This window comes from Dasypus novemcinctus, chromosome 19, assembly GCF_030445035.2.
Source record: "Dasypus novemcinctus isolate mDasNov1 chromosome 19, mDasNov1.1.hap2, whole genome shotgun sequence".
Lineage (NCBI taxonomy): Eukaryota > Metazoa > Chordata > Mammalia > Cingulata > Dasypodidae > Dasypus > Dasypus novemcinctus.
In genome coordinates this window covers 19,357,897-19,380,217 of record NC_080691.1, presented here as the reverse complement: position 1 = coordinate 19,380,217, position 22,321 = coordinate 19,357,897, and the positions used below count along the sequence as shown (strand labels likewise).

Below are 22,321 nucleotides of genomic sequence, written 5' to 3'. Positions count from 1 at the left end.
GTGAAATATATACATACAGTCTTTCCTTGAACCATATGTTTTATTTGCGGTATTTGTGATCTTTCATACCTAAATACTTCCTCCTAAAAACAAGGTCATTCTACCTACCCACAATTCAACGATCAAGTTCAGAAATTTTGACATTGATTCAATATCAGTATCTAACGTTAACATCCATGTTCAAATTTCCCACCTGTCCCATAATGTCCTTTTTGGCAGCGGTTTCTCCAATCCAGGATCATGCATTGCATTGAGCTGTCAGGTCTCTATGCAGTTACACACCAGCTCATTTAATCCTTGCCAAGCCTATGAGATGGGTACTATTATTATCCCTACTTTACAGAAGACAAAATTGATGCTCAAAAGAGGTTAAGCAACTTACCAGGTTTCGAACCTGGGAAGTCTGGCTCAGAGCCTAGGCCCTCACGAAAACCTTACATGGATGGCCTGATTCTGGTGCTTCTTGAAAAATGAGAAGACCCCGCAGCACTGGGTCCACCTTGCTGGGCGAGCAGGAGCAGGAACTGAGTAACAGTCTCCCATTGCCCTGGCCTGTTGGCCAGTCTCCGCACTCCCTCATCATCCCAGCCAGCATCGCTTACGTTACTCGCCTGGCTCCCCTAGGCCCTTGAGACTCCTGTGTTCCAGAAACCCAGTATGTAAAGTAGTTTCACAAAAACAAAATGCTGTGGCTGAAGGGGAAGTCGGTTGGTTCATCAACAGGCCTGACATCAGTCTTTCTCCCATCATTGTTCCTGGGTCTGTTCCCAAGACTTGAACCCAGTTTGGAAAGTGTGACCTTAAAAGCTCTTGTCCCCTCCCCTGCTGTCGCTCTTTGCCTCCACCTTGCATCATGTATCACCAGGACCCACGCCGCCCTATGCCTGGACCGCCCTCTGACTGGGGTAGAAGGGCCAGGTAAGACTGGGCAGAGGCCCCTGTGTGAAGTCCCCACTGGTCCCCAGAGGAGACCTGGACATGTTTCCCACATTCCCTAAGATCGCTGCCTGCTACCTGTGCAGAGGCCCAGGAACTGGCTGGAATAATTGCTGGACTGTGGCCCTGTAGTCTGATTCTGTTCTCTTTGCTAAACTTGTCTGAACTCAAGAGTCACCTGTTGGCTTGTAAAATGCAGATTTCCAGGCTCTTCCCCTGGAGATTCTGGTTCAGGTTGGTGTGGCTGTCCTTGGAATGTATGTGTTTTGTTTTGTTTTATTTTAGGAAGTACCAGGGATCAAACCCGGGACTTCATACATGGGAAGTAGGTGCTCAACTACTTGAGCTACGTCCGCTCCCAGAATCTGTTTTTAACAAGCACTTCAGCTACTCTTCACACATAGGCAACTTACAGAAACACTGATAGTTAAGAACATAACCTCTCTTTAATGTCAGTTTTATTATATTTTGAATTGAATACAACAATGAAAACTTGCTGTCTCCCTGTTCTCCGCTCCCCAGAGACAACCATCATTACCAGTTTACTGTTACCAGTATACTATGTTTTATACATAAAAAATGCACCCCTTCCCCCCACTTTTTCTTTGCAGCGGTGGCCACCTATACACACTGCAAATAGACCCAAGTTTGCGTATGGGTGCTTTCTAACTTGATGACTTGTGAGCTTCCCTGACCCTCAGTTTCCTCCTCTGAAATGGTGCTAATAGCAGGACACTTCACAAGGTGTTGGGATCACAGAAGAGGAAACACTGGAAGCTGGAAGCACTGTGCTGGCAGTTACAGTTATTTCTAGGTTTCAGGCTGACCCTGCTCAATATTGGTAATATCAGTGGAGCCTTTACCACGTGCAGACACTTGCACCAGGTTTCAGGGTTTCTCAGCTGCAGCACTACAGACATTGGGCCTGGGTCATGCTTTGTTGTGGGGGCCATCCTGGGAACTGGTATGTTTAGCAGCGTCCCTGGCCCCTGCCAGGTGCCAGTAGCAACCTCACTCGCCAGCTGTAACGACCAGAAATATCTCCACATAGCCACATGTCCCTGGGAGGGAGGCAAAGTCGCCCCCAGTTAAGAGCCACGGCCTTATTTCATCCTCACAATAACCCGGTGGGAATACTGTTATTGTTCTTTGTTACAGGCAGGGAAACCTAGAGAACAGGGAGGTTTGGTGCCATTCCCAAAGGCGCATGACACACACCACTGCTGGGATTCACACGCAGGCAGGCTGACTCCAGAACTCCCACTTTACACATTATCCAAGAGTCCCTCTTATCTCGCAGGAATGTTGTCCAGACGAGAATTACGCAAACCTCTTCCCTGGCAGCTGGCCCCAGTCAGCCTCTGTACGTGTTACTTGTCATTATTACATCTTGTTATCAAGTCCTTAAGAAACGCCTCTGAGGTCCGAGGCCCATTTTACAGATGGGGCACCTGAAGTCACATGCTTAGGGGCCCAGAGCTGCTAAGTCAGGGGCTCTTGGCTCCCTGGGGAACTCTGGAGAAAAACAACAAAACAGGCCTCATCCCAGACACAAAACGTTGGGATCTCAGCCTAGGACCTGGGCGTCCTTTATCTTTCAATTCGCATGTGATTGGGGGCTGTGAGCCCCCATGTTAAGCAAGTCGGGGCTGAATCTCAAATCTCATTGGCCAGTTGGCCCAAGGCAGGCCCTTTCTTCTGGGAGTCCCGGAGGTCCAATTTGGAAGGAGCTGCCCTTCCTCCTGCCCATGGGGTCCTCCCTCTACCTGAAGCCCCTCCCCAGCTCCCCCCCCAGCCTCAGCGCAGGCCCTGGGCTCACGCCACCGGGTTCTCCTTTATTCTCAGACACACAGGAAGCGAGTCGGGATGAAGGCTGGAGGAAGAGGGTCCCCACGCCAGGCAGGTAAGCCTGGCCTCCCTGGGGCGGAGAACAGTAGGGTGCTGGGAGGAGTGAGGCACCCACTGAGGGTGCCAAGGGAGTGCCCCGTGACACCACTGGCTGCTCCAGAGTGAGCCGCGCCGGTCCGAGCAGTTGGGTGCCACGTGCTTGGATTTCTCCGGCAGGGCTGTGCTCTGGCATCCTGTGCGGGGGCAAGGGAGTGGTGCAAAGCTGGCACCTCTGAGGTGCTGCACCCATGCTCTTCCTCTCTCCCTCCCTCACACCCACCCGGGGTGGGGGGGGGGGTGCCAGGACTACACAGGTGGAGAAATGGGGGCCCAGCAGAGACCCCCTTCCTCAAGTGCATATGGGTGACAGGCCACCTGCCTCCTAATCCAGGGCTCGTCCCAGCAAGCCTGGGTGCAAATGGAAGGATTTGGGCTGGTGTGGAATGAACCGGCCTTCATGATAAGGGGAGGGACCAAAAGGGAGCAGATGGGTGGCTGGAAGCAAGAAACCCACTCTCTCTGGTCCGGCCTCAAAGCCCCTTGGCCGTAGGAGACCCGAGCGGCCTCAGCAGGGGCAGAGCAGGCAGGCATGCCCACCCCTCACCTGGCATCAATCCTCTTCCTTCTCCGTTTCCTTGAACGTGGCCAAGGCTTCCGCCAGCACACCATCAGGGTCTAGAACTTGGACCTAGAGGGAAGCAGTGAGGGGTTGTTTGGGAGCCAGGAAGGCCCAGGGCTGCCAGCCTGGCTGAGGAGGCCCTGACTGAAGACAAACCCTCGTTGTTGGCTCCCGGGCTGGGCTGGGTGTGGCCGGGTGCTGGTTTCTGCCTCTCTCAGGGCATGGCCGCAGGGCCCTGGTGAGGGCAGGAGGGGGCTGCCTACCTGAGGAATGGGGAACTGGGTGGGCACAGGGGCCTCGTCACGGCCAAAGTTGATCATGGTGCCACACTTGGCCACGTCGTCCACCCAGAAGCCTTCGAACAGCTGACCACGGTCCAGGTGGAAGAAACGTCCCGACCCGTTCTTCAGGCCTCTCTGCCAGGAGCCCTCGTAGCGGTTCCCGTTCTCTGGGACAAAGGGAAGCGTGGGCGCTGGGCTCTCCGCACAACCGGGCTGGATGCTCCATTAGGCCCAGGCTAGACCCTCCACCCTGCCCGCCAGTTGGCCAGAAAGAAGGGTAACCAGGCTTGCCAAGGTGAGCTGGGCTGGGCGGAGTGGGGGTGGAGTGGACCGCCCTGTAAATTTTAGGCACTGGGGGTTGTCAGTGATTTCCAGAATCAGACCTGTTTCAAGTCAGGCCTGCACCACTTACCTGTGCTTGGGCAAGCAATTCTTTCAGCGTCAAATTTCCCACCTGCCAAAACTAGACTAATAAGAAGAAGAGGCAGTATCTTTTTCAGCACTTACTCTGCCTGGCTCCATGTTACGTTCCTGCCCTCACTTAATCCTCACAAAAACAGCTCTGGGAAGTGGTATGGACTCCATTGGACAGGTGGCATCTTGGAAGGCTCCCGTGTCCAACCGACTCGCCCAAGGTCACAGAGCTAGGAAGTGGGAGGCGGAGCGCCACGCCAAGGCCTGTTCATCTCAGCAGCCACGATTAAGAGAGCACTTAAGCAAACCGCCCGAGGTCACGCAGCTGGTAAGAGCACAAGCCAGGGCTGGAGCCCAGGCAGGCTGCTCCAGAGGCCCGGCCGCTGCAACGAGGCACTCACAGCTCTAAGCGCAGGGCTGGGCCCGGCAGGCAGGGAGCTGGGCTGCCGGGGAGGGGGCGTCCTGCCTCTGGAGCCCCCCGGGACCGTCAGAATGCCAGGATGTGTATGGCAAGGGCGAAGGAAATGTGGAAGTGACAGTTAAATGTCCCCTTGTTAAAGGGGTGGCCGAATGAGGTGTTTTAAGTCCTTACTTCTGAGAAAGTGGCTGGCCTAGCCCTTCCCCAGCTGCACCACTGCCTCAGCTCCGCCACCTTCACCGGTGGCTGGAATCCTGACTGCTGTTTTTTCACGAGAACACCCACTGTGCCAGGTGCTAGGGAAACTGGTGAAGGAAACAGACGCAGCCCCCTCTCCCGTCTGGCTCGCAGGGGGAGGGACGAGGCTAGTTTTGCAGAGCGCTTCCCAGGTGCCAGGCCCTGTTCTAAGCCCGTGACAGACTCACCCACCGAGTCCCACCACAGCCCTATGAAGTAGGTGCTGTTATTCCCATTTGACAGATGAGGAAACGGAGGCACAGAGAGGCAAAACACCTTGTGTGAGATCACCCACCCATGCTAGGAAGCGTAGGAAGCAGGTGCTGAGATAATGGGTGGGGAGGGGAGGATGTGCTTCCTTTGGAGTGGACAGGGACGGCTCCCCTCGGTAGGGGACAGTGCAAAGATCTGAGGGGAAAGCCTCCCAGGCAGAGCGAACAGCAGCGCCAGGGCCCTGAGGCAGAAATTGTGGGAGGAACTGAAAGGAAGTGAGCTTGGCTGAAACCAAGGGAGCTGGGGGAGGGAGGTGTGGGGGGAGGGAGGTGTGGCGGGATGAGCAAGGCCCTCAGGCTAGGGGCCCCCGAGCCCACCTGAGGGCCGTGAGCAGATCCTGGGGCCACAGGGAGCTATGGAGGAGGGGAAAGCCGGGCAGTGGGGAGGTCCACCTCGTGTCTGGAGAAGCTTCCTCTGGCTGCTGTGCGGACTGTGGATTACGTCCTGACACCAGTGTCAGCTTCTCCCTTGCTCGTCCCCTCCCCTGGCTCAGGGCATAGATGCTCCTTCTCTTCCTCAGGTCGCAGTTCAAACGCCAGCTTGTCACAGAAGCATCCATCCCCTGCTCTGAAGTGAACCTACACTAGCCCCTGGCCCTCGACTCCTAAGTCATCTGCCCACACTCCTTCCAGTTCTCTGTTCTCCTAAGCACTTTTGTGTCCACCACTACAGGCTGTGTGACCCGGGGCAAGGGACTCAGCCTCTCTGTGCCTCAATTCTTTTATAAAGTGGGGGTGGTGAGAGCACCCATTTTACAGGGTCGTTCTGAAAACCCAGTGAGCCTCAGCACCAGGTAAGTGTAGGCTCCTATCAGCTCCCTTGCTGGAGGCTCCGCCCCCTGAAGGCAGGGATCTGGTCTGTGCTTGGGGGGGGCGTGGCCAGTGCCCCGCCCGGGGGTGGGGCTCGGGGCGGGGCCAGGCCGCCTGGGGCGGGGCCAGGCCGCCTGGGGCGGGGCGGGGCACTCACTCAGGCGCAGCATGCCCTCCCCGTGGGGCTTGTCGTTCCACCACTGGCCCTCGAAGACGTCGCCGTCGCCGTAGTACATGCGGCCCCACCCGCTGCGCTGGCTGCGGCACCACTCACCCTCGTAATACTCCTTGGGTCCGAAAAACTGGATCCCATAGCCCTGGAAGCACGAAGGTGTCCTTGGCCACGGCCCCCGCGCACCCCCCCAGCCTTCGGGGTCCCTCGGCTCGACACCTGGGACTCTTCCTTGCCTCCTCCCTCCCCCAGCGCGACGACTGTCCCAGGCCATGCCTTGAGAACCCCGCCGGCCTGTCCTCTCCCCTCCCTCCCTTGGTGCCGCCTTCCTGGAGCCGCCAGTCCCTTCCCCCCTCCCCCACGCGGCCCTCCCCTCCCCCAGAGCCAGGGGGAGCTTTCAGACGCCCACCCGATCACGCTGCCCCCCAGCTCTGGTCGTGACCCCACTCTGAGTGCAGGCTCCCCTGGGATGGGATGAAGCACTGGGGAGATAAAAGAACACCAGCACCACGCTCAGTGTCCTGCCGCGGGGGTTCCTGACCTCCCGCGGAGCCCACCCAAGGAGGCTGGATTAAGCAGCCCCCAAATCCTGCCTGCCTGCGGTAGACTTCAAACCCTCCCTCACCCCTCTCCTTGCTCCAGCCCGTCACCCCAGTCGACACACACACAACACACGCTGCTGTTGGACATTTCCTTCCCTCTGCTGCTTCCGCCTCCAATCCCCTTCTTCGTAGCAGTTTGTGGTGTCACGTCCTACAGGAAGCCTGCCCTGAATTCTCTAGCCTGGGCTCCCTGTGAAAGCTCTAGCCTAATGACATATGTCATGTAAATTGATTATTTGGGGGCCTCTCTCCCCCACTAACCAATAAACAATCTGAGAGCAGGGATCATGAAATCCTGGGCTCTTCCACTTAGCTGTGTGACCCCAGGCAAAGTACCTAACCTCTCTGAACTTGTTTCCTCATCGGTAAAATGGGAATGATAATAATAATGATGTTCTTTGGTGAAAGTTAGGAGAAGTACCATGTATCACTCGCGAGGCTCACGACAGAAGGTACTCCACAGCAGTCCCTATTCTCTGTTTTCCTGGCACGCAAAGAGGGTTCCTGCGAGGTTGTAAGTGAACCTGAGGAAGTCCGTCCCCAGTGTGGGCTTACGGGTTGAGGACCCTCCCTGCCTGCCTCACACCTCTGGAGATATCTCCAGCCCTTCCTCTGGTCCCGCAGCCCAGGCAGCGGCCTCTGCTCTTCTACCCTCACTTTTCCTACCACCCCCTTTAATCCAGGCCCAGCAGAAAGGGAATTCTCAGAAAGGGAGCCCCAGGGAAAAGCCAGCCCGGAAATGAGCAGGAAGAGGGTGGGGTGTCCTCGCCCCACAGAGCCTGCTGGCTGCCGGGAGCCCCAGGGTTTCGTGGGCTCCTCCCTGGCCTCTCCTTGTGCTTCCTGTTTCCTGGTTTTGCTCTGAGAAGCCTTGGCAATCCCCCACCCCTTCCTCTGCCCCCTCCACACACACACACACACACACACACACACTCACACACACACAGTGCGCACAGCCTGGCTTCAGCCCCTGCCCCAAGGCATGATGGGAACGACTCACCGCTTTCTTATCGTCTCTCCACCAGCCAGAGTACACTCTGCGGGACTTGCCTGTTTCTTGGTCGAGAAGGCTGAGGGTGCCGTAGCCATCTCGTTTCCCAAACTTCCAGTCCCCCTCGTAGACGGCGCCTCTCTTCTTCCAGATCTGTATGCCTTTTCCTGCGGACACACGGGGGCCGCGCTGCAGACCCTGGTTTCGGGGCCCTAGCCTGGTGCTTCTCCAGGGCTGGAACCGGGATGGTGCCTTGTCTCTAGAAGCTTCCAGAAAACCCCCGAGAAAGTTCCATGCCTACAAGAGCTCCCCAGGAGAAATCTGCCCCTACGGCATTGACTTGAATAATGCTGCATGGCTACCCCACCTGACCCAGGGGTTCTAGAAGAATGTTCTGGATGTTTCCTCAGTTCCCCTGCACACAGATGTGGGGACCCATCTCCTAGGACTCCTGCTCCTCCCCCTCCCCCAGCCACACCCCCACTGCCCCAACTCCCCTCCAACCCACCAGCGTCCCTGCTATTAACAGCTGCCCCCCGGCCCGTGTCCCTGCCGTTCCCTTGGCCTAGGCCAAATATCCACAAGGCCCCCTCCTACCCCTCCCGCCTTTACTCAAACCACGTTTTCTCAGTGAAGCCTCTCCCGGCCACGCCGTTTGAAACCACAGCCTCCCTGCTATTTCTTTCCTGAGCCCTAACATGATAGATAATTCACTTCTTCGTTGCTTATTGTCTATTTTGGTCTCTTCCACAAGAATGCGAGCTCCATGAGGGCACAGGATTTCACCTGTTTTGCTGTTCCCAGCACAGGCACTGCACAGGTGGCCAATATTTGTTGAACACAGAAATCTGTTCAACAAGGGGATGAATAAAAGATTTGTTGAGTATCTATGTAGCCACTCCACGCCACAGGAACAAACCTGACATTGTCTTTCTGGGCTCTGTGCCCTTGGACGAGGACCTGCCCTCAGAGTCCTCACCTGTAAAATGGCGGGAACGGCTGGCACCTACTCACGGGGTTGTTCTGAGCACTCAGTTAATATACATAGAGCGCTTAGAACAGTACCTGCAATGGGAAACACGGCATCGGTGTCAGCCCTACTTTTATTTTTGCTCTTGAGCCCATGGTCTAGCAGAGCCAGGCAAACTGCAGGGGATGTGGGTTGTTTGCCCTTGTCCGTCTCTTTCCTTCTGATAAGAGTGGCCCAGTTTTTCTTCCTTTTCCTTTTCCCTGAGGTTTGGGTGGGGCTGACCCTTCCCCCTGGCAGGCCCAGCCAATCCATGTCTTCTACCCGCCCAGGGCACTGGGATCCGGGCGGTGAAGGACATGTGACCCAAGTTGGTGCAATGAGCTTGATCTCTGCTCTTCTGCTGGAGCTATTGGAAACGAGGCGCCCTTTTTCTGCCCCCAAAGTGGAGGCGTTGTAACAACTTTCTGCGGGGCCCCAGGGGGATGAGACTGACCCAAGGATGAGGTCAAAGGAGAGGAAAGCCAAGAGGACAGATGAAGAGAGAAGCAAAGCTCACATATTTTTCAATAGCCAAAAGCAGGTTCAGGATTCTCTGAAATACCAAGGAGGGGCACTTCGCTCAACTGGGAATCGAGAGATTTCCTAGTAGGGGTGACAGTGGAGACTGGAAGGCAGAGGGAACTGCATGAGTGAACGTGGGGTGGTTTGAAACTGATTGGTGCACAGGCCCAAGCTTCGCAAGGGTGGCTTGGAGCTCTCCTGCTGCAGGCAAACACTGAAGACCCATCTGGGAATCAGTAGCTTAGCATTAAAGAGGAAAGGTGCCTTTCCTCTCCTAGTCCAGGTGGAAAAAATCCCAGGGAAGTCCTCTGATTGGTTCAGTGGGGTTACATGCCCACCTCTGTGGCCAGGGTGGGAGGGGCCTGTTGCAAGGTACAGGGTAAGTGCCAGAAGCAACCGGAAGTCAAGTCAGAGACAATATGCTCCCTACCCAGGGAAACTCCTAGTCTAACTGGGAAACAAATACGCACTACAGGAGTCCAGAGACCTGGATTTAAGTCCGAGCATTTTCTCTTGCTGGTGGGATGATGTATCAGTTGGGGTAAAGTTGGGAAAACAGAAACCACTCTAGGTATTTCAAACAGAGAACATTTAATACAGGGAATTGATTGCACAGGGCACGGAAGAGCTCAGAGTCTAAACAGGAGATAGCGAGGCAAATCAGAGTTTAGCAAAGGCCCCCTGGAGCTGGAGGGCCAATGGGAGGACTCATTGTCACCAGAGCTCAGGAGCCGAGGCCACCTGGCAAGAGTTAGCGCCATGGTAGGGGGTGTCCAGTGGGGGGCTGAAATGGTGCAGGAAGGGGCTTCCTAGCAGGAGCTGTAGCCACAGAGGAGATACAGCCACTGCCAGAGATGCCACCAGAAACAGAGAGACGGGAAGAAATAGCCTGGCCTCTCCCTCCTTTCCACACTCCAGTCTTCCACTAGGGCCGCCCACTGACTTTACCTACTTGGAAGCCAGAGAGCAAGGGAGTCTGGGAAGTATAGTTCTGTCACTCCAGAGCAGAGCAGGGAAGGGCAAGGGAATAGACCTGAGAGCACACAGGAGAATGCCCTGCACAGTGTTCTGAGATGAAGCAGTCTTTCAGCCTCAGTCTCCTCTTCTGAAAAATGGGGAAGAGCAAGCCTAATTCTTCCCGGGGCTGTTACTGGAGCAGGCAGAGGACAGTGCTGTGTAAACTTTATATGAGACTCCACCTTGCTAACAGATTGGCTCTAGAGACTCTTCTTGTTGGCTTGATGACGTAAGCAGCCACGTTGGGAAAGCCTGTGTGGCCAGGGTGGCCTCCAGCTGACAACTGGCAAGAAGCTGGGGCCCTCAGTGTCACAACTTGAGTGTGAGCTCGGAAATGGATTCTTCCCCAGTCAAGCCTGCAGGTAAGAACACAGCCCAGCTGACACCTTGATTGCAGCCTGTGACACCCTGAGCAGAGGATCTAGCTAGCCATGCCTGACTTTTGACCTGCAGGAACTGCGACATAGAAAATGCATATTGTTTTAAGCCCCTAAGTCTCTGGTGATTTGTTATGCAGCAATAGAAAATTAATTTTTCTGGCATCATCATCTTCTAACCACCATTTCTTGAAAATTCACCATGTACCAATTTCATCCTTGATCTCAATCAATTAGCGTGATTATTAGTATACCCGTTTTAGGGAGGAGGAAACCAAGTGTCTACAAAGTTAAGTGATTGCCTAAGATCTCATGGTCAAGAACTGGCAGAGCCACACAATCCACCCAATCTAATTTCAAAACCTATATGCTAACATGATTTAATCAAATGAATGAATGAATGAATGAGCGAGTGAGTGAAAAATCTGGAAAGCAACCATGCAAGCAAACAGCAAGATCATTTCTGCATCCAGCAGTCTTCATCTCCTTAGACCTACCTGACAGGTGGAGATTCCTGTCCTCTTCCCTCTTCATAAACAAACCTAGGTCAAGAGCTAGCAGTGGTCGGTCCTGCAGCTTCCTGATCAGGGTGTCTAGATCATTAACCTTCTTCCAATTGGCAGTCAAGAGCCAGGACAGTGAAGCCCCAGCGATATCCCAGGAGGTGGGGTGTAGAGAAGGATGGCCTTGATTTCTAACCCCTAGAAGGTACCTTCCTGCTATGGAGATTGCCCTCATCTCCTCCCCCATGGCGGGGGCTGGAAGTCCAGGGTCACTGCTGTGGCTAGCAACTTTCCTACTGTCTTCCTGCAACTGACCCTAGCTGGAGCCTTAGGGGGGGCATGTGACTCTGGCTGGGCCAATCAGATCCCTGTTGGAAAACTTATACATTGTTGGTAGAAACGCAAAATGGTACAGCTGCTATGGAAAACAGCTTGGTGGTGCCTCAAAATGTTAACACAGAATGACCGTATGACCCAGCAATTCCATTCCTAGGAATAAATCCAAAAGAATGAAAGCCTATGTCCACCCAAACACTTGTACATGGATTTTCATAGCAGCATTGTTCACAATAGCCAAAAAGTAGAAACAGCCCGAATGTCCAACAATGGATGAATGGATAAACAAAAAGCGGCATATCCATATGATGGAAAATTATTCCATCATAAACAGAAATGAAGTACTCATACATGCAAGAACAGGGATGAACCTTGCCAGACACAGAAGGCCACATACTGTCTGATTCCATTTAAATACAATGTCAGGAAGCGGACTTGGCCCAGTGGTTAGGACGTCTGCCTACCACATGGGAGGTCCGCTGTTCAAACCCCGGGCCTCCTTGACCCGTGTGGAGCTGGCCCATGCGTAGTACTGATGCCCGCAAGGAGTGCCGTGCCACGCAGGGGTGCCCCCTGTGTAGGGGAGCCTCAAGCGCAAGGAGTGTGCCCTGTATGGAGCACTGCCCCGCACGAAATACGTGCAGCCTGCCCAGGAATGGCACCGCACACACGGAGAGCTGACGCAGCAAGATGATGCAACAAAAAGAGACACAGATTCCCGGTGCCGCTGATAAGGATAGAAGTGGTCACAGAAGAACACACAGCGAATGGACACAGAGCGCAGACAACTGGGGCGGGGGGGAAGAAATAAATAAAAAATAGATCTTTTTAAAAATAAATAAATAAATAGATACAATGTCCAGAATAGGCAAATCCATAAAGCCAGAAAGTAGATTAGTGGTTGCCAAGGACTGAAGGGAGGGAGAAATTGGGGCTGAATTGGGGTTTCATTTTGGGGTGATGGAAATGTTCTGGAAGTACATAGTGGTGATGGTTATACAGCATATTGACTATATTAAAAACCATTAAATTGTACACGTTAAAATGGCAAGCTTTACGTTGTGTGGCTCATATCTGAACCAGCACTAGTGCTGAGGTGGCCTCTCCATCCTTGTCACTGAGATGCTGGCAGTCACATGCCAATCATGCAAGTTTTGTGCAACCAGGAGGAGAGAAAAAACCATTCAGGGAGAAGCCAAAATCAGGTGGAGAAATAGTCCTGAGAGTTGTCCTTGATCTTGGCTCCATCCCTGGCTTTTGAGTAATTTGCTTTCACGAATAGAATGTTCCCCTGCTTTGCTGTAGCTGTCACCCTTCACCTGGGTTTCGGCAGTAGCTTCTGAACGGGTCTCCCTGCTTGCACTTCCCGCACCGTCCATCCCAACCCAACGGCAGAGGAAACTTCAGGACGTGGCAGACCCCCGCTCTCCTCTGCTCTCCATACTCCCGAAGTCCCCCGTGTCCCACGGAGGGAAACCCAACATCCTGACGGTGACCACCTGACCCCCTCCCCGCCCGTCCTCAGTCTGTTCCAGCCCTACTGGCCTTCTTGCTGTTCCCTCCACAGGGACAGGGATTGCTCATCCCTGCAAACATCCACTCCGCAAACTCTCTCACCTCAAGCCTTTGCTGAGAACTCACCTTCTCACTAAGGCGCGAGCGTTCTTTTCAATTCTGCAAACCCTGGATCCCATTACCCTGTGCAATTGTTCTGGTTTCCATATACTTACCTTCTCTGATAGACTGTTTTCCAATTTGTTATGTTTGTTGTTGGCTGCCTGTCTAGCCCTGCTAGAGTGCAAGCTTCACGAGGGCAGGCATCTTTGTCTGTTTTGGTTACTGCTGTTATCTCCAGAGTTTAGTACCGTCCCTGGCATATAGTAGGGGCTCGGTAAATACTTGGGAAATCAGTTTGAGTTGGGTTATTGCGAAGTCATAGGAACTCACCATTCAGTCAACACATTTGGTGCAGCCCCACTATGCGTCAGGAAGGGTGAGATGATATAGTGGTAAGTAAGAAGGACCCCTACACTTTTGCCTCGGAGGTCAGGACAAAACTTCATGGCTCGTGAGGCCCCTTCAGTGGGTCCTCCTGACCTGTCCACCCTGTCTCCCCTTGCTCACTCTGCTCCAGCCACACTGGCTTCCGGTCTGTTCCTTGAACAAGGCATGAGCCCTCTCACCCCAGAGCACCCCTCCACTCTGACCCACTTTCTAGAAGCTCCCCTTTGCCTGGATAACTCATGCTCCTCCATCAGGGCTCAGCTCCAACACCTCCCCCTGGCTGCCTGGTGTAAGTTCTCATGATCCCCTTCTCCTCTCCTCCCTGGTAGCCCCCCTCATACCCCAAGGCCACCACTTTGGACAGTGGGCCTTGAGGAAGTCATTTCCTGACTCTGAGCCCGTTTCCTCATCTGTACAACGAGGATGTTAGCTACTCCGTGGTATCTCTGAATGACTGGAAGCTCCCTGCAGGGTGGGACCAGGCCAGGTGCTCAGCACAGGGCCTACCATGGAAGAGGAGGTCAAGAAACATCCCCGGGGGGATGAAGGAGCAGCCCGGGAGCTCCCTGGCCATACTGTCCTCTGCGCAACCGCTCTTGACCGCCTCCAGTCTGCTTACCACCGCGGCGGCTAATGTCAGCTTGGTCCACAGGCGTGTCTGGGCCTGGCTTTCTGCAGCCCCAGCCCTGGATGGGCGGTGGGAGAAGATGATCTTCACCGCCAGGGTCTGACCCAGAAGGACCCACCTCTCAGAGGGCCAAGGCAGCCTTCACCTCACAGATGGGCCAACGGGGATGCGGAGAACGGAAAAGGACCTACGCAGAGTCACACAGCTACGCAACCACAGAGCCGTGCTCAGAGGCGCCTCAGGGCCCTGAGGGCTAGCCCAGGGTTCCGTCCCTGGGACGCCAGGACTGAAGGATACCACACACAGAGCTCAGAGCAGCCGCACAAAGCCTCGCCTTGAGGGTGAGGGTGGACCATCGAGGAAGGCTGCCAGGCACAGCCCACGGAGAACATTCCAGAAGTTACCCTTCTGCGCAGATCCTGGACTACCTATGCCCTTGATAGCCATCATCTCCTATCCTTACAAATGGGCATCGTCCCATTTGACAGGAAAACTGAAGCTCAGGTGGCATCATGACTCACTCAAGATTGTGTTCGGTGCAGCTGGAATCGAACCCAGGTTTATGGACTCCAAGACCGGAGTGGAGAAGGAAGAGCACGGACTCTGGAACTGCCAGCCCTTAGGAGATGTCCAGCCAGGATTTGGGATCTAAAACTCGGCCTCCCACCCCCTACCCTCTTCCAAGCCCCAGGGCTTAGTTTGTATCACCAGGACTGGTGTATCACCAGCAGCTCCACTTTGGAGCCTCAAGGTTAAATTTGGGTGGCGGACTTGGCCCAGTGGTTAGGGCGTCCGTCTACCACCTGGGAGGTCTGCGGTTCAAACCCCGGGCCTCCTTGACCCGTGTGGAGCTGACTCATGTGCAATGCTGATGCGCGCAAGGAGTGCCCTGCCACGCAGGGGTGTCCCCCGCGTAGGGGAGCCCCACGCGCAAGGAGTGCGCCCCGTAAGGAGAGCCGCCCAGCGCGAAAGAAAGTGCAGCCTGCCCAGGAATGGCACCGCACACCCAGAGAGTTGACACAGCAAGATGACGCAGCAAAAAAACACAGATTCCTGTGCCACTGTCAACAACAGAAGCAGACAAAGAAGACGCAGCAAATAGACACAGAGAACAGACAACCGGGGTTGGGGGGGAGAGGAGAGATAAATAAATAAATCTTTAAAAAAAAAAAAAAAGGCTGAACTTGAAGACCAGAATCCCAATTGCAAGAGGTTTCTGGAGAGGAACCACCAGCTGTGCTAACAAGCCTTAAGCTTAGCCCAAGTCTCAGAGGGAAGGGACTGAGCCCAAGTCCCCAGAGCCCCTGCTGCGGGCTGGTTTCTCAGGACCCCTCAGTCTCCTGCTAGCCCCCAGCGAGCCTCACTCCATTCTAAGCCAGGCTGAGTTTGGTTCCCGGAGCGCCACAATGTGGAGGCCCCTTGGCTGGCCGGGCCGGCGCTCACCCCTTAGGGAAGCCTCGGGACCCATGCCACGCACCCAGGGGGCTGCCGCACGCCGTTTTCTGGTTCCCTGTGGCCCCCAGGGCTCAGCGCCCACACTGGCTGCCCGCGCCCTCTGGGGTCCCCCCACTTACCGTGCTTCATGTTGTCCCTCCACTCGCCCACGTAGCAGTCCCCGTTGACAGCGTAGACCTGGTGCCTCAGTCCATTCTTCCGGGCCTTGCGGTCCCACTCCTTCCACAGGGGATCCGACTTTTGGGGGCACTTGACCATAGGCATGTTGGTCGATTCTACAGGGCTGGAGGGTGCTGGCAAGGGATTAGGGTCATCAGAGGCCCAGTGCACCCCACGTAGTGTCCGGAATCCTGGGGCTTCCCAGGGGAGGCACCTGACCGAGCTCAACTAGGTGAGTCATGTGTGTTCCGAGTCCCCGGGGCAGATGAGCAGCCTGTGGTGGGGACCCTTTCCGCTGGACGGACTCTCGGCTGCCTCTCCTCGGAAGGGGTCTGATGGCACAATCGCTTGGGAGCCCAGGGATACCAGCAGAGCTGGTGGGATTGTGATGGCATCAGGAAGACGCTGCCCACGGGCAGGCGGTGACGTTCGCGTTTAACCACCAGTGTGACCCGCAGGAGTGGATGCTGGGCCTCCAGCTAGAGCCAGGCCTGGAGACCCCCGGGGGCGGGACAGGCAGGGGTGAGCCCTGGGCTCCACTCTAGAGGAGCGAGGGGCCGCCGGGCAGGCTGCAGGCTACAGACTCAGCCCGCGGGGGTCCTGAGCCCAGCACCTGCAGCCTGAGCCCGCTTGGCCTTGCCTCATCTGTCTAGGGGATGGGATGGTGGCGAAGTTCCAGGCTTTGCCAGATTTGCTAGCTGTTGTATCTAGAAGTATCTAGGGTGGCCCACAGTCCCTGTTTGCCTGGGATTGCGGGGTTTCCTGGGAGCCTGGATTTTAGTGCTAATGTTGGGACAGTTCTACCCGGATGGTTGGGACCCTTCTTCTCCTGCTCTCTGCCTCAGCCAGCTGCCTGTGTGTCCCCTCGCCTGGCTAGGCTTCTCGCCTCCTGGCCCTGCCTGGTGGAGCTACAGAAAGACTTTGGGTGGCCTCAGTCCTCTCTCCAGTCTGGGAGTCCCTCCGCCCTCCCCCATCTGTCTCCTCACATCCTCGGGGTCTCTAGCACAGACATTCATGTCCATCCGTCTGTCTCCATAGGGCTTGTGCAGGGTCATAAATACCTGTCTCCACCAAAACCCGGGACCCCATTCCACCGCAAAGAAAGCAAGCTGAGGCCTAGCAAATACCAGCTGTCCTCCACCGGGTCTGGCAACTCCACGCACATTCCAGCAGCACCAGCAGCAGGGGTCAGAGTCGAAACAGTTAACCGCCAGCAAGCACAGAGTGGCCTCAGGGCTGGCGTGGGTTCCAGGAGAGCCCTGGGTGGCACAGGGCCAGCTTCCTGGGCCAGCGACAGAGCAGTCACATGCCGCCCCGCCCTTAGGGGAGCCTGGGCTTCATTTACGGCTCTGCTGTCACCACAGTGAAATTCTTGTATTTAATGAGCAAGGGGCCCCACATCATCACTTTACAGAGTCCCGCATACCACGTGGGCAAGTCTCAGGTCTGGAAAGCCTGGAGAGCTGGGGCCGGCTGCGGAAGGACTACTCTGGCTGCATATTGGCCTCCCCAGTCTTCACTTATCCTCTATGTCCTTCCAGACCAGCCTAAATCACATCTTCTCCTTCCGGGAATGCCAGGGATTGCAAGCTGCGCTCCACCCCCAATGGAAGGAACTCCTGGAGGGCGAAGCCTGGGTCTTCTCACCCCTCCTAGGGCCCAGCACACCACAGGTCCTTAGGTCCTCAGCCAAGGAGAGCCAGGAGGGTCCTGCCTGACTCCAGCCTCCCCCACTAAAAAAAAACCTGGCTACAGCAGGAGCCTCCAGGACTCTGACCCAGCTCTGGGACCTGTACCCTATGGCTTGTTACATATTTTGAATAGGGAACAGGACACTCAAGGCAAAGAAACACCAGAGCAACAGCTGGGAGAGGGGAACCAGCCTCCGTGCTAAATTTGACTTTGGAGGGGGGGGTGCATTTCCAAGTGTTAGCAATCTTTACATTGAAATGACCTCACTTTAAAAAACTAATGCATTTATTTAAGGAGACTTTACATATCATTACCATAAAGGGAAACCCAGTATCAGTGCCCTCAGGCAAAGGTAACTAAAAGTAAAAATACAAAAGAAACCAATGTGTTTGTCTTGGCTAGATACAGTGACTCTGAGGTCTTGGCTCAGAAAAGACCAGGAGGGAAGTGGATTTGGCTCAACTGATAAAAAGAGCGTCAACCTACCACATGGGAGGTCCAGGGTTCAAACCCAGGGCCTCCTGACCCATGTGATGAGCTGGCCCACGTGCAGCACTGATGCGTGCAAGGAGTGCCGTGCCACGCAGGGGTGTCCCCCCCATACGGGAGCCCCACACACAAGGAGTGCGCCCTGGAAGGAGTGCGCCCTGGAAAGAGAGCTACCCCGTGGAGAAAAAAGCACAGCCTGCCCAGGAGTGGTGCCACACACACGGAAAGATGACGCAACCAAAAGAGACACAGATTTCCGGGGAGAGAAATACATAAAAAATAAATCTTAAAAAAACAGAAAAGCATAGGGAATATTAAGTGTTCAACAAAAGAGACAGAGATTCCCCACCGTGCCACTGACAAGAATCCAAGTGGACAGAGAAGAATGGACACAGAGAGCAGCGGGGGTGTGTGTGGGGGATAATAATAAATCTTTAAAAAAAAAAGAGGCTAGCGAATGTTAAGTGTTGATGCCACCGTAGTCCCAAATTGACACTTTCTCCGTGTCTTACTCAGAATTTTAAGAGAACTCAGCCCATAACTTTCTCACCCTGTTACTGGTGCGGCTTACCGCACAGGCAATCATCCCCACCCCACCCTTCGGGGAACAGGCGTCTCCCCCAAGAGGAGGCTGCAGTCTTAATCGTGAGCTGCTGATGAGAAGGAAAGCCTTGCAAAGCTGTTGGTGAGCGGGCTCCGGGGGCCGTTTCTAAATAGCAATAATGAGAAGTGAAGGTGAAGGGCGCGGGTCCAGACGGCGGGGGGCAGCCCGGAGCCCCGGCCCCCGCCGAGAGGTTGGGAGATGGGGCTCTGCGCCCCCGGCTCTCACCTGCGCTGCCCGGTGGGCGGCTCCGGGCTCCCGAGTCCCCGGGCGGGAGGTGGGTCGCGAGGCCCCAGCCTCAGTCTGCGCCGCAGCGCGCCGGCAGCCGGGCCTCGGCGGTGGTCGCTATGGCAACGCGGCGCGAGCCGAGCAGGGCCCGCCCCTTCCTGGCGAGACGCCGCGCGCGAGTCCTCCCGGCCACGCGGGGAGCGCGGGGAGCGGCTGTGGAGGTCAAGGGCGCGCTGCGGCCGCGGAGGCCTAACCTCGCCTGGGCGCGGGCCCGGCGTGCCCTTCCCGAGGAGAGTGCATGGCCCTGCTTCTCCCTTCGGGGGTCCCCTGGCTAAACACGACCCCCGAAGCGGGCGGCCGGAGGTTGGGGCTTTTCTGCCAATTTGCAAAGACCAAGTGGCAAAATTTGAAGGGAAAACCGGCCACACAGCGGTTGCGAATGTGAGGGAAGTTAGAGACCCTCCACTGCCTGGAAGATGCGCCCATTTTACCCAGGCTCCAGTGGCTCCTCAACTGCCGCCCTCCAGTGGCTCCCCTCGTCACTCAGGAAAAGCTACGGTCCTTTCAGGGGTCTACAAGGCCCTGGGTGATACCTGCCCACCCTGCTGCCCTTACCGGGGAGCTGAGCTCTAAAGAGTTCCATGTGGGAAGCGGATGTGCCTCAAGTGGTAAGGCCTCCGCCTACCCTTGGGGAGGACCTAGGGTGGATTCCTGGGGCCTCCTGGTGAGAAAGAAGAGAAAGTGTGCCTGTGTGGTGAGCCAGCGACTGCCCGGTGAGCCGAGTGCCCATGCGCGGGCCTGCATGGCGAGCCAAGTGCCTGTGCGAATGCCCGCGCCGCGAGCCAAGTACCCATGCGAGTGCCCGCATGGCAACCCGAGTGCCCGCGCAAGTGAGCCACACAGCAAGATGATGAAGCAACAAAAGAGGGACTGGGAAGAATCAAGGTGAAGCGCAGCAGAGACCAGGAACTGAGGTGGCGCAATCGCCAGGGAACCTCTCTCCACATCAGAGGTCCCCAGGATGGAATCCCGGTGAATCTAGAGGAGCAAGATGAGAGAAGACAAAGAAATAGATACAGAAGATCACATAGCAAATGGACACAGACGGCAGAAACAGCAGGGCAGGGGAGGGAGGGGAAGGGGGGTGTGGGGGGATCTCTGGGCTGATCACCTGGTCCTCACCCCAGCCTCCCTCTGCTCCAGCTCTGCACACCCACTTCCTTGCTGTTCCCCAAAAGCACAGGGCACGTTCCTGCCTCAGCGCCTTTGGCTCCTCTGTGCTAGCTGCCTGGACACTTCCTGCTCCGGAGAGTAGCCCTCTCCTCCTTCAGGGCTTTTCCCAAAGGCCACCTTCTCCGGGAGAGCCTCCTGGAGCACCCTGGTTAAAACTGGAATCTCCACAGACTTCCCAGCCCCCATTCCTGCCTGACGTTCTCTCTAGCACCTCAGCACCGTGTATCCATGTGCACACGTGTGTGTATATGTGGACATAGATATATACATACAACACGCATATATCTTATTTATTTTCTGTCTCTATGATGGCAACGGTGTTGGTCTTCCAACCTTTAATCTTGAAAATTTTCAAACCCACAGAACTACAAAGAACATCTATTATAACCTCTGATTATATTCAACAGTTATTTTCATTTTGCTGTATTTGAAAGAAAAAAAACGTTGTTTTTGTTTTTGTATTTCCACTGCTCTCTGCCTGGGACCTAGAAGAGTGCCAGGCACAGGTGGTTTACTCAATAAATATTGGTCAAATGAATGAATGTGCTTTCAGGGTCTCTCCTCTCCAGGAGTCCATGGTCCTCAGGTTAAGGGATCCAGCCCCTTCCCGCAAGGTCACAAAAATCCAAACCTGCCTGGGAGTGTCCAGCCCGCCCCATCTGCATGCTGCACTGCGTGCCCAGTGGGAAGTGTGCACGTGGCGGGATGCCTTTTTCTAATTTGTACAAAGCCACACTGTAGGCTACAGGCAGCCCTGGAGGAACTATTTTCCTGGGGTAAAGGTTTCCCCCTGGCGTCCAGAAGCAGATCTGTCTTGCCTCAAAACCCCTCTGTGTTATTCCAGGCTGTACCCCCCACCATCATCGCGTGCACTTAGGAAGTACTTGTTGAATGCAAGAACGGTGTGTGCTGGTCATTGGCCCCCGTGTGTCCTCAGATCCATTCTTCGTCCTTCCCCTGCCCTGCTGGGGTGCAGAGGGGCTGCCTCTGGCCAGCTGTACTTTTCAGTTGACTTCCAGCAGCCACCAGCTAGTTAGAGACTAAGTGGAGGAGGCTAGGAAAGGAGGAGCTGGGCATATCGTCCCCTCTGCCTGCCCCGGGGTGGTGTCTCTGGAAGGGTGCTGCATCTGGTTCCACTGCCTGCTACCTAAGGCTGGCCCCGGGGCTCTGTCACCATCGTTGTCCCTCCAGCCTTCAGTGCGGTGGTTGAGGCAGGTCAGCCAGGAAATGAGAAGCAGAGCCACAACATGGCCGAAAGACAGCATTGCAGCAAGACCCTGCTGAGACCTTGAGTTTAACCTTGAGTTCCCAGTTTCTCTTTCTGGGACCTACCTTTGGCCCCGAATATTCCAAATAGGCCTCACCACTGTTCCCCACCATTGGAGGAGTAACCAATAACCCTCCTCTTATTTAGCAAAAGGGAAGAATAATGAATAGTTTAAAAGGTAATCATAAAAGGCAGAGCTCACTCTCTCTGCCTAGAGGAGCCTGCACCAAATCTTGGTGTGTAATTCCGTCATTCTCTCCCATTTCCCAGAAAGCTCTGTTCTTTTCCTCCATTTCCCGGTAAGTTCTTTTTACTGGCCTAACTAAATTGGCGGGTTCTTAAATTCTTTTATGCAACAGAGCCAGGAATCTACAGAAGTCCAACACTTCCTCGTCTTCAGTGGTGACTTCCTGCAGTTGCTCATATTGGGGCTGTCCTCCTTTCTCCTGGTGCCCTTTTGGGACACATTTGTAACATACTCCCCTGTATTGAATTCCTTCTGTCAAACCACCTGGCACGGGTCTTTGGTTTTCTGCTTGGATCTTGACTGATACACAGTGTGGTCAGATGGTCAATATATGTAACCAGCGAGATTGCTGCCCAGTGGGTGCAGGTGGAGTTAAGGCCCAAGAGACCTGACAGGCGATAGTAGATAGTGTCGGTGTCAGCCACGATCCCGTCACGCCTCATTTACCAGTTCTGTGGGCTCATGCCCCCATTTCTAGGGGCTCTGCTTCTTCCAGCTCTCATGTGACCTTCTTCAGAGGACTGCCTTGGGCTGCTAGAGGCACTTTGCCTGGTGGGGAAGAGAGCTAGAAGTGCCTGGGAATTAGTGCTCTTTGGGCTCAGGGCAGCCCATAGATAGGTGACTGAACAACATGGGAGGGAGAAAACCCAGCTCCTCCTTAGCGGCTGGACAAATCCTCAGGTATAATTTTTGTTCTAGCGATCTCTGTGGGATCAGGCTGAGGATGGTATTTCTCTTGAAATCACACTATTGCTTGGCTTCTTCCTGTCCAGCTCCCCCTTCCCATTATCCACTTTCTTCTTCTGGGAATACCTCCTTCCTAAATCATATAAACATTATATATACTTTCTTTTTTTAAAACAAAATTGATCTATTAGTTTCCTAGAGCTGCCATAACAAACTGTCACAAACCGGGTG

General features: G+C 54.9%; 1 protein-coding gene across 2 annotated transcripts; it reads right to left on the bottom strand.

The window, feature by feature from the left end:
• Nucleotides 1-1,363: 1,363 nt before the first annotated feature.
• On the bottom strand, nt 1,364-18,943 carry MORN3 (MORN repeat containing 3). Of its 2 annotated transcripts, XM_004451323.5 has the most exons (7): nt 18,657-18,943; nt 15,607-15,780; nt 7,646-7,803; nt 6,032-6,191; nt 3,706-3,890; nt 3,428-3,511; nt 1,364-3,017 (listed from the first exon to the last, which is right to left on the bottom strand). In XM_004451323.5, exons 2-6 carry the CDS (start codon nt 15,749-15,751, stop codon nt 3,434-3,436), a joined length of 726 nt encoding a protein of 241 aa, XP_004451380.1. In that variant the 5' UTR covers nt 15,752-15,780; nt 18,657-18,943; the 3' UTR covers nt 1,364-3,017; nt 3,428-3,433. The 2 variants fall into 2 exon arrangements, with proteins under 2 accessions (XP_004451380.1, XP_071065883.1); XM_071209782.1 differs by lacking the exon at nt 18,657-18,943 and having other exon boundaries at nt 15,607-15,874.
• Nucleotides 18,944-22,321: the final 3,378 nt, after the last annotated feature.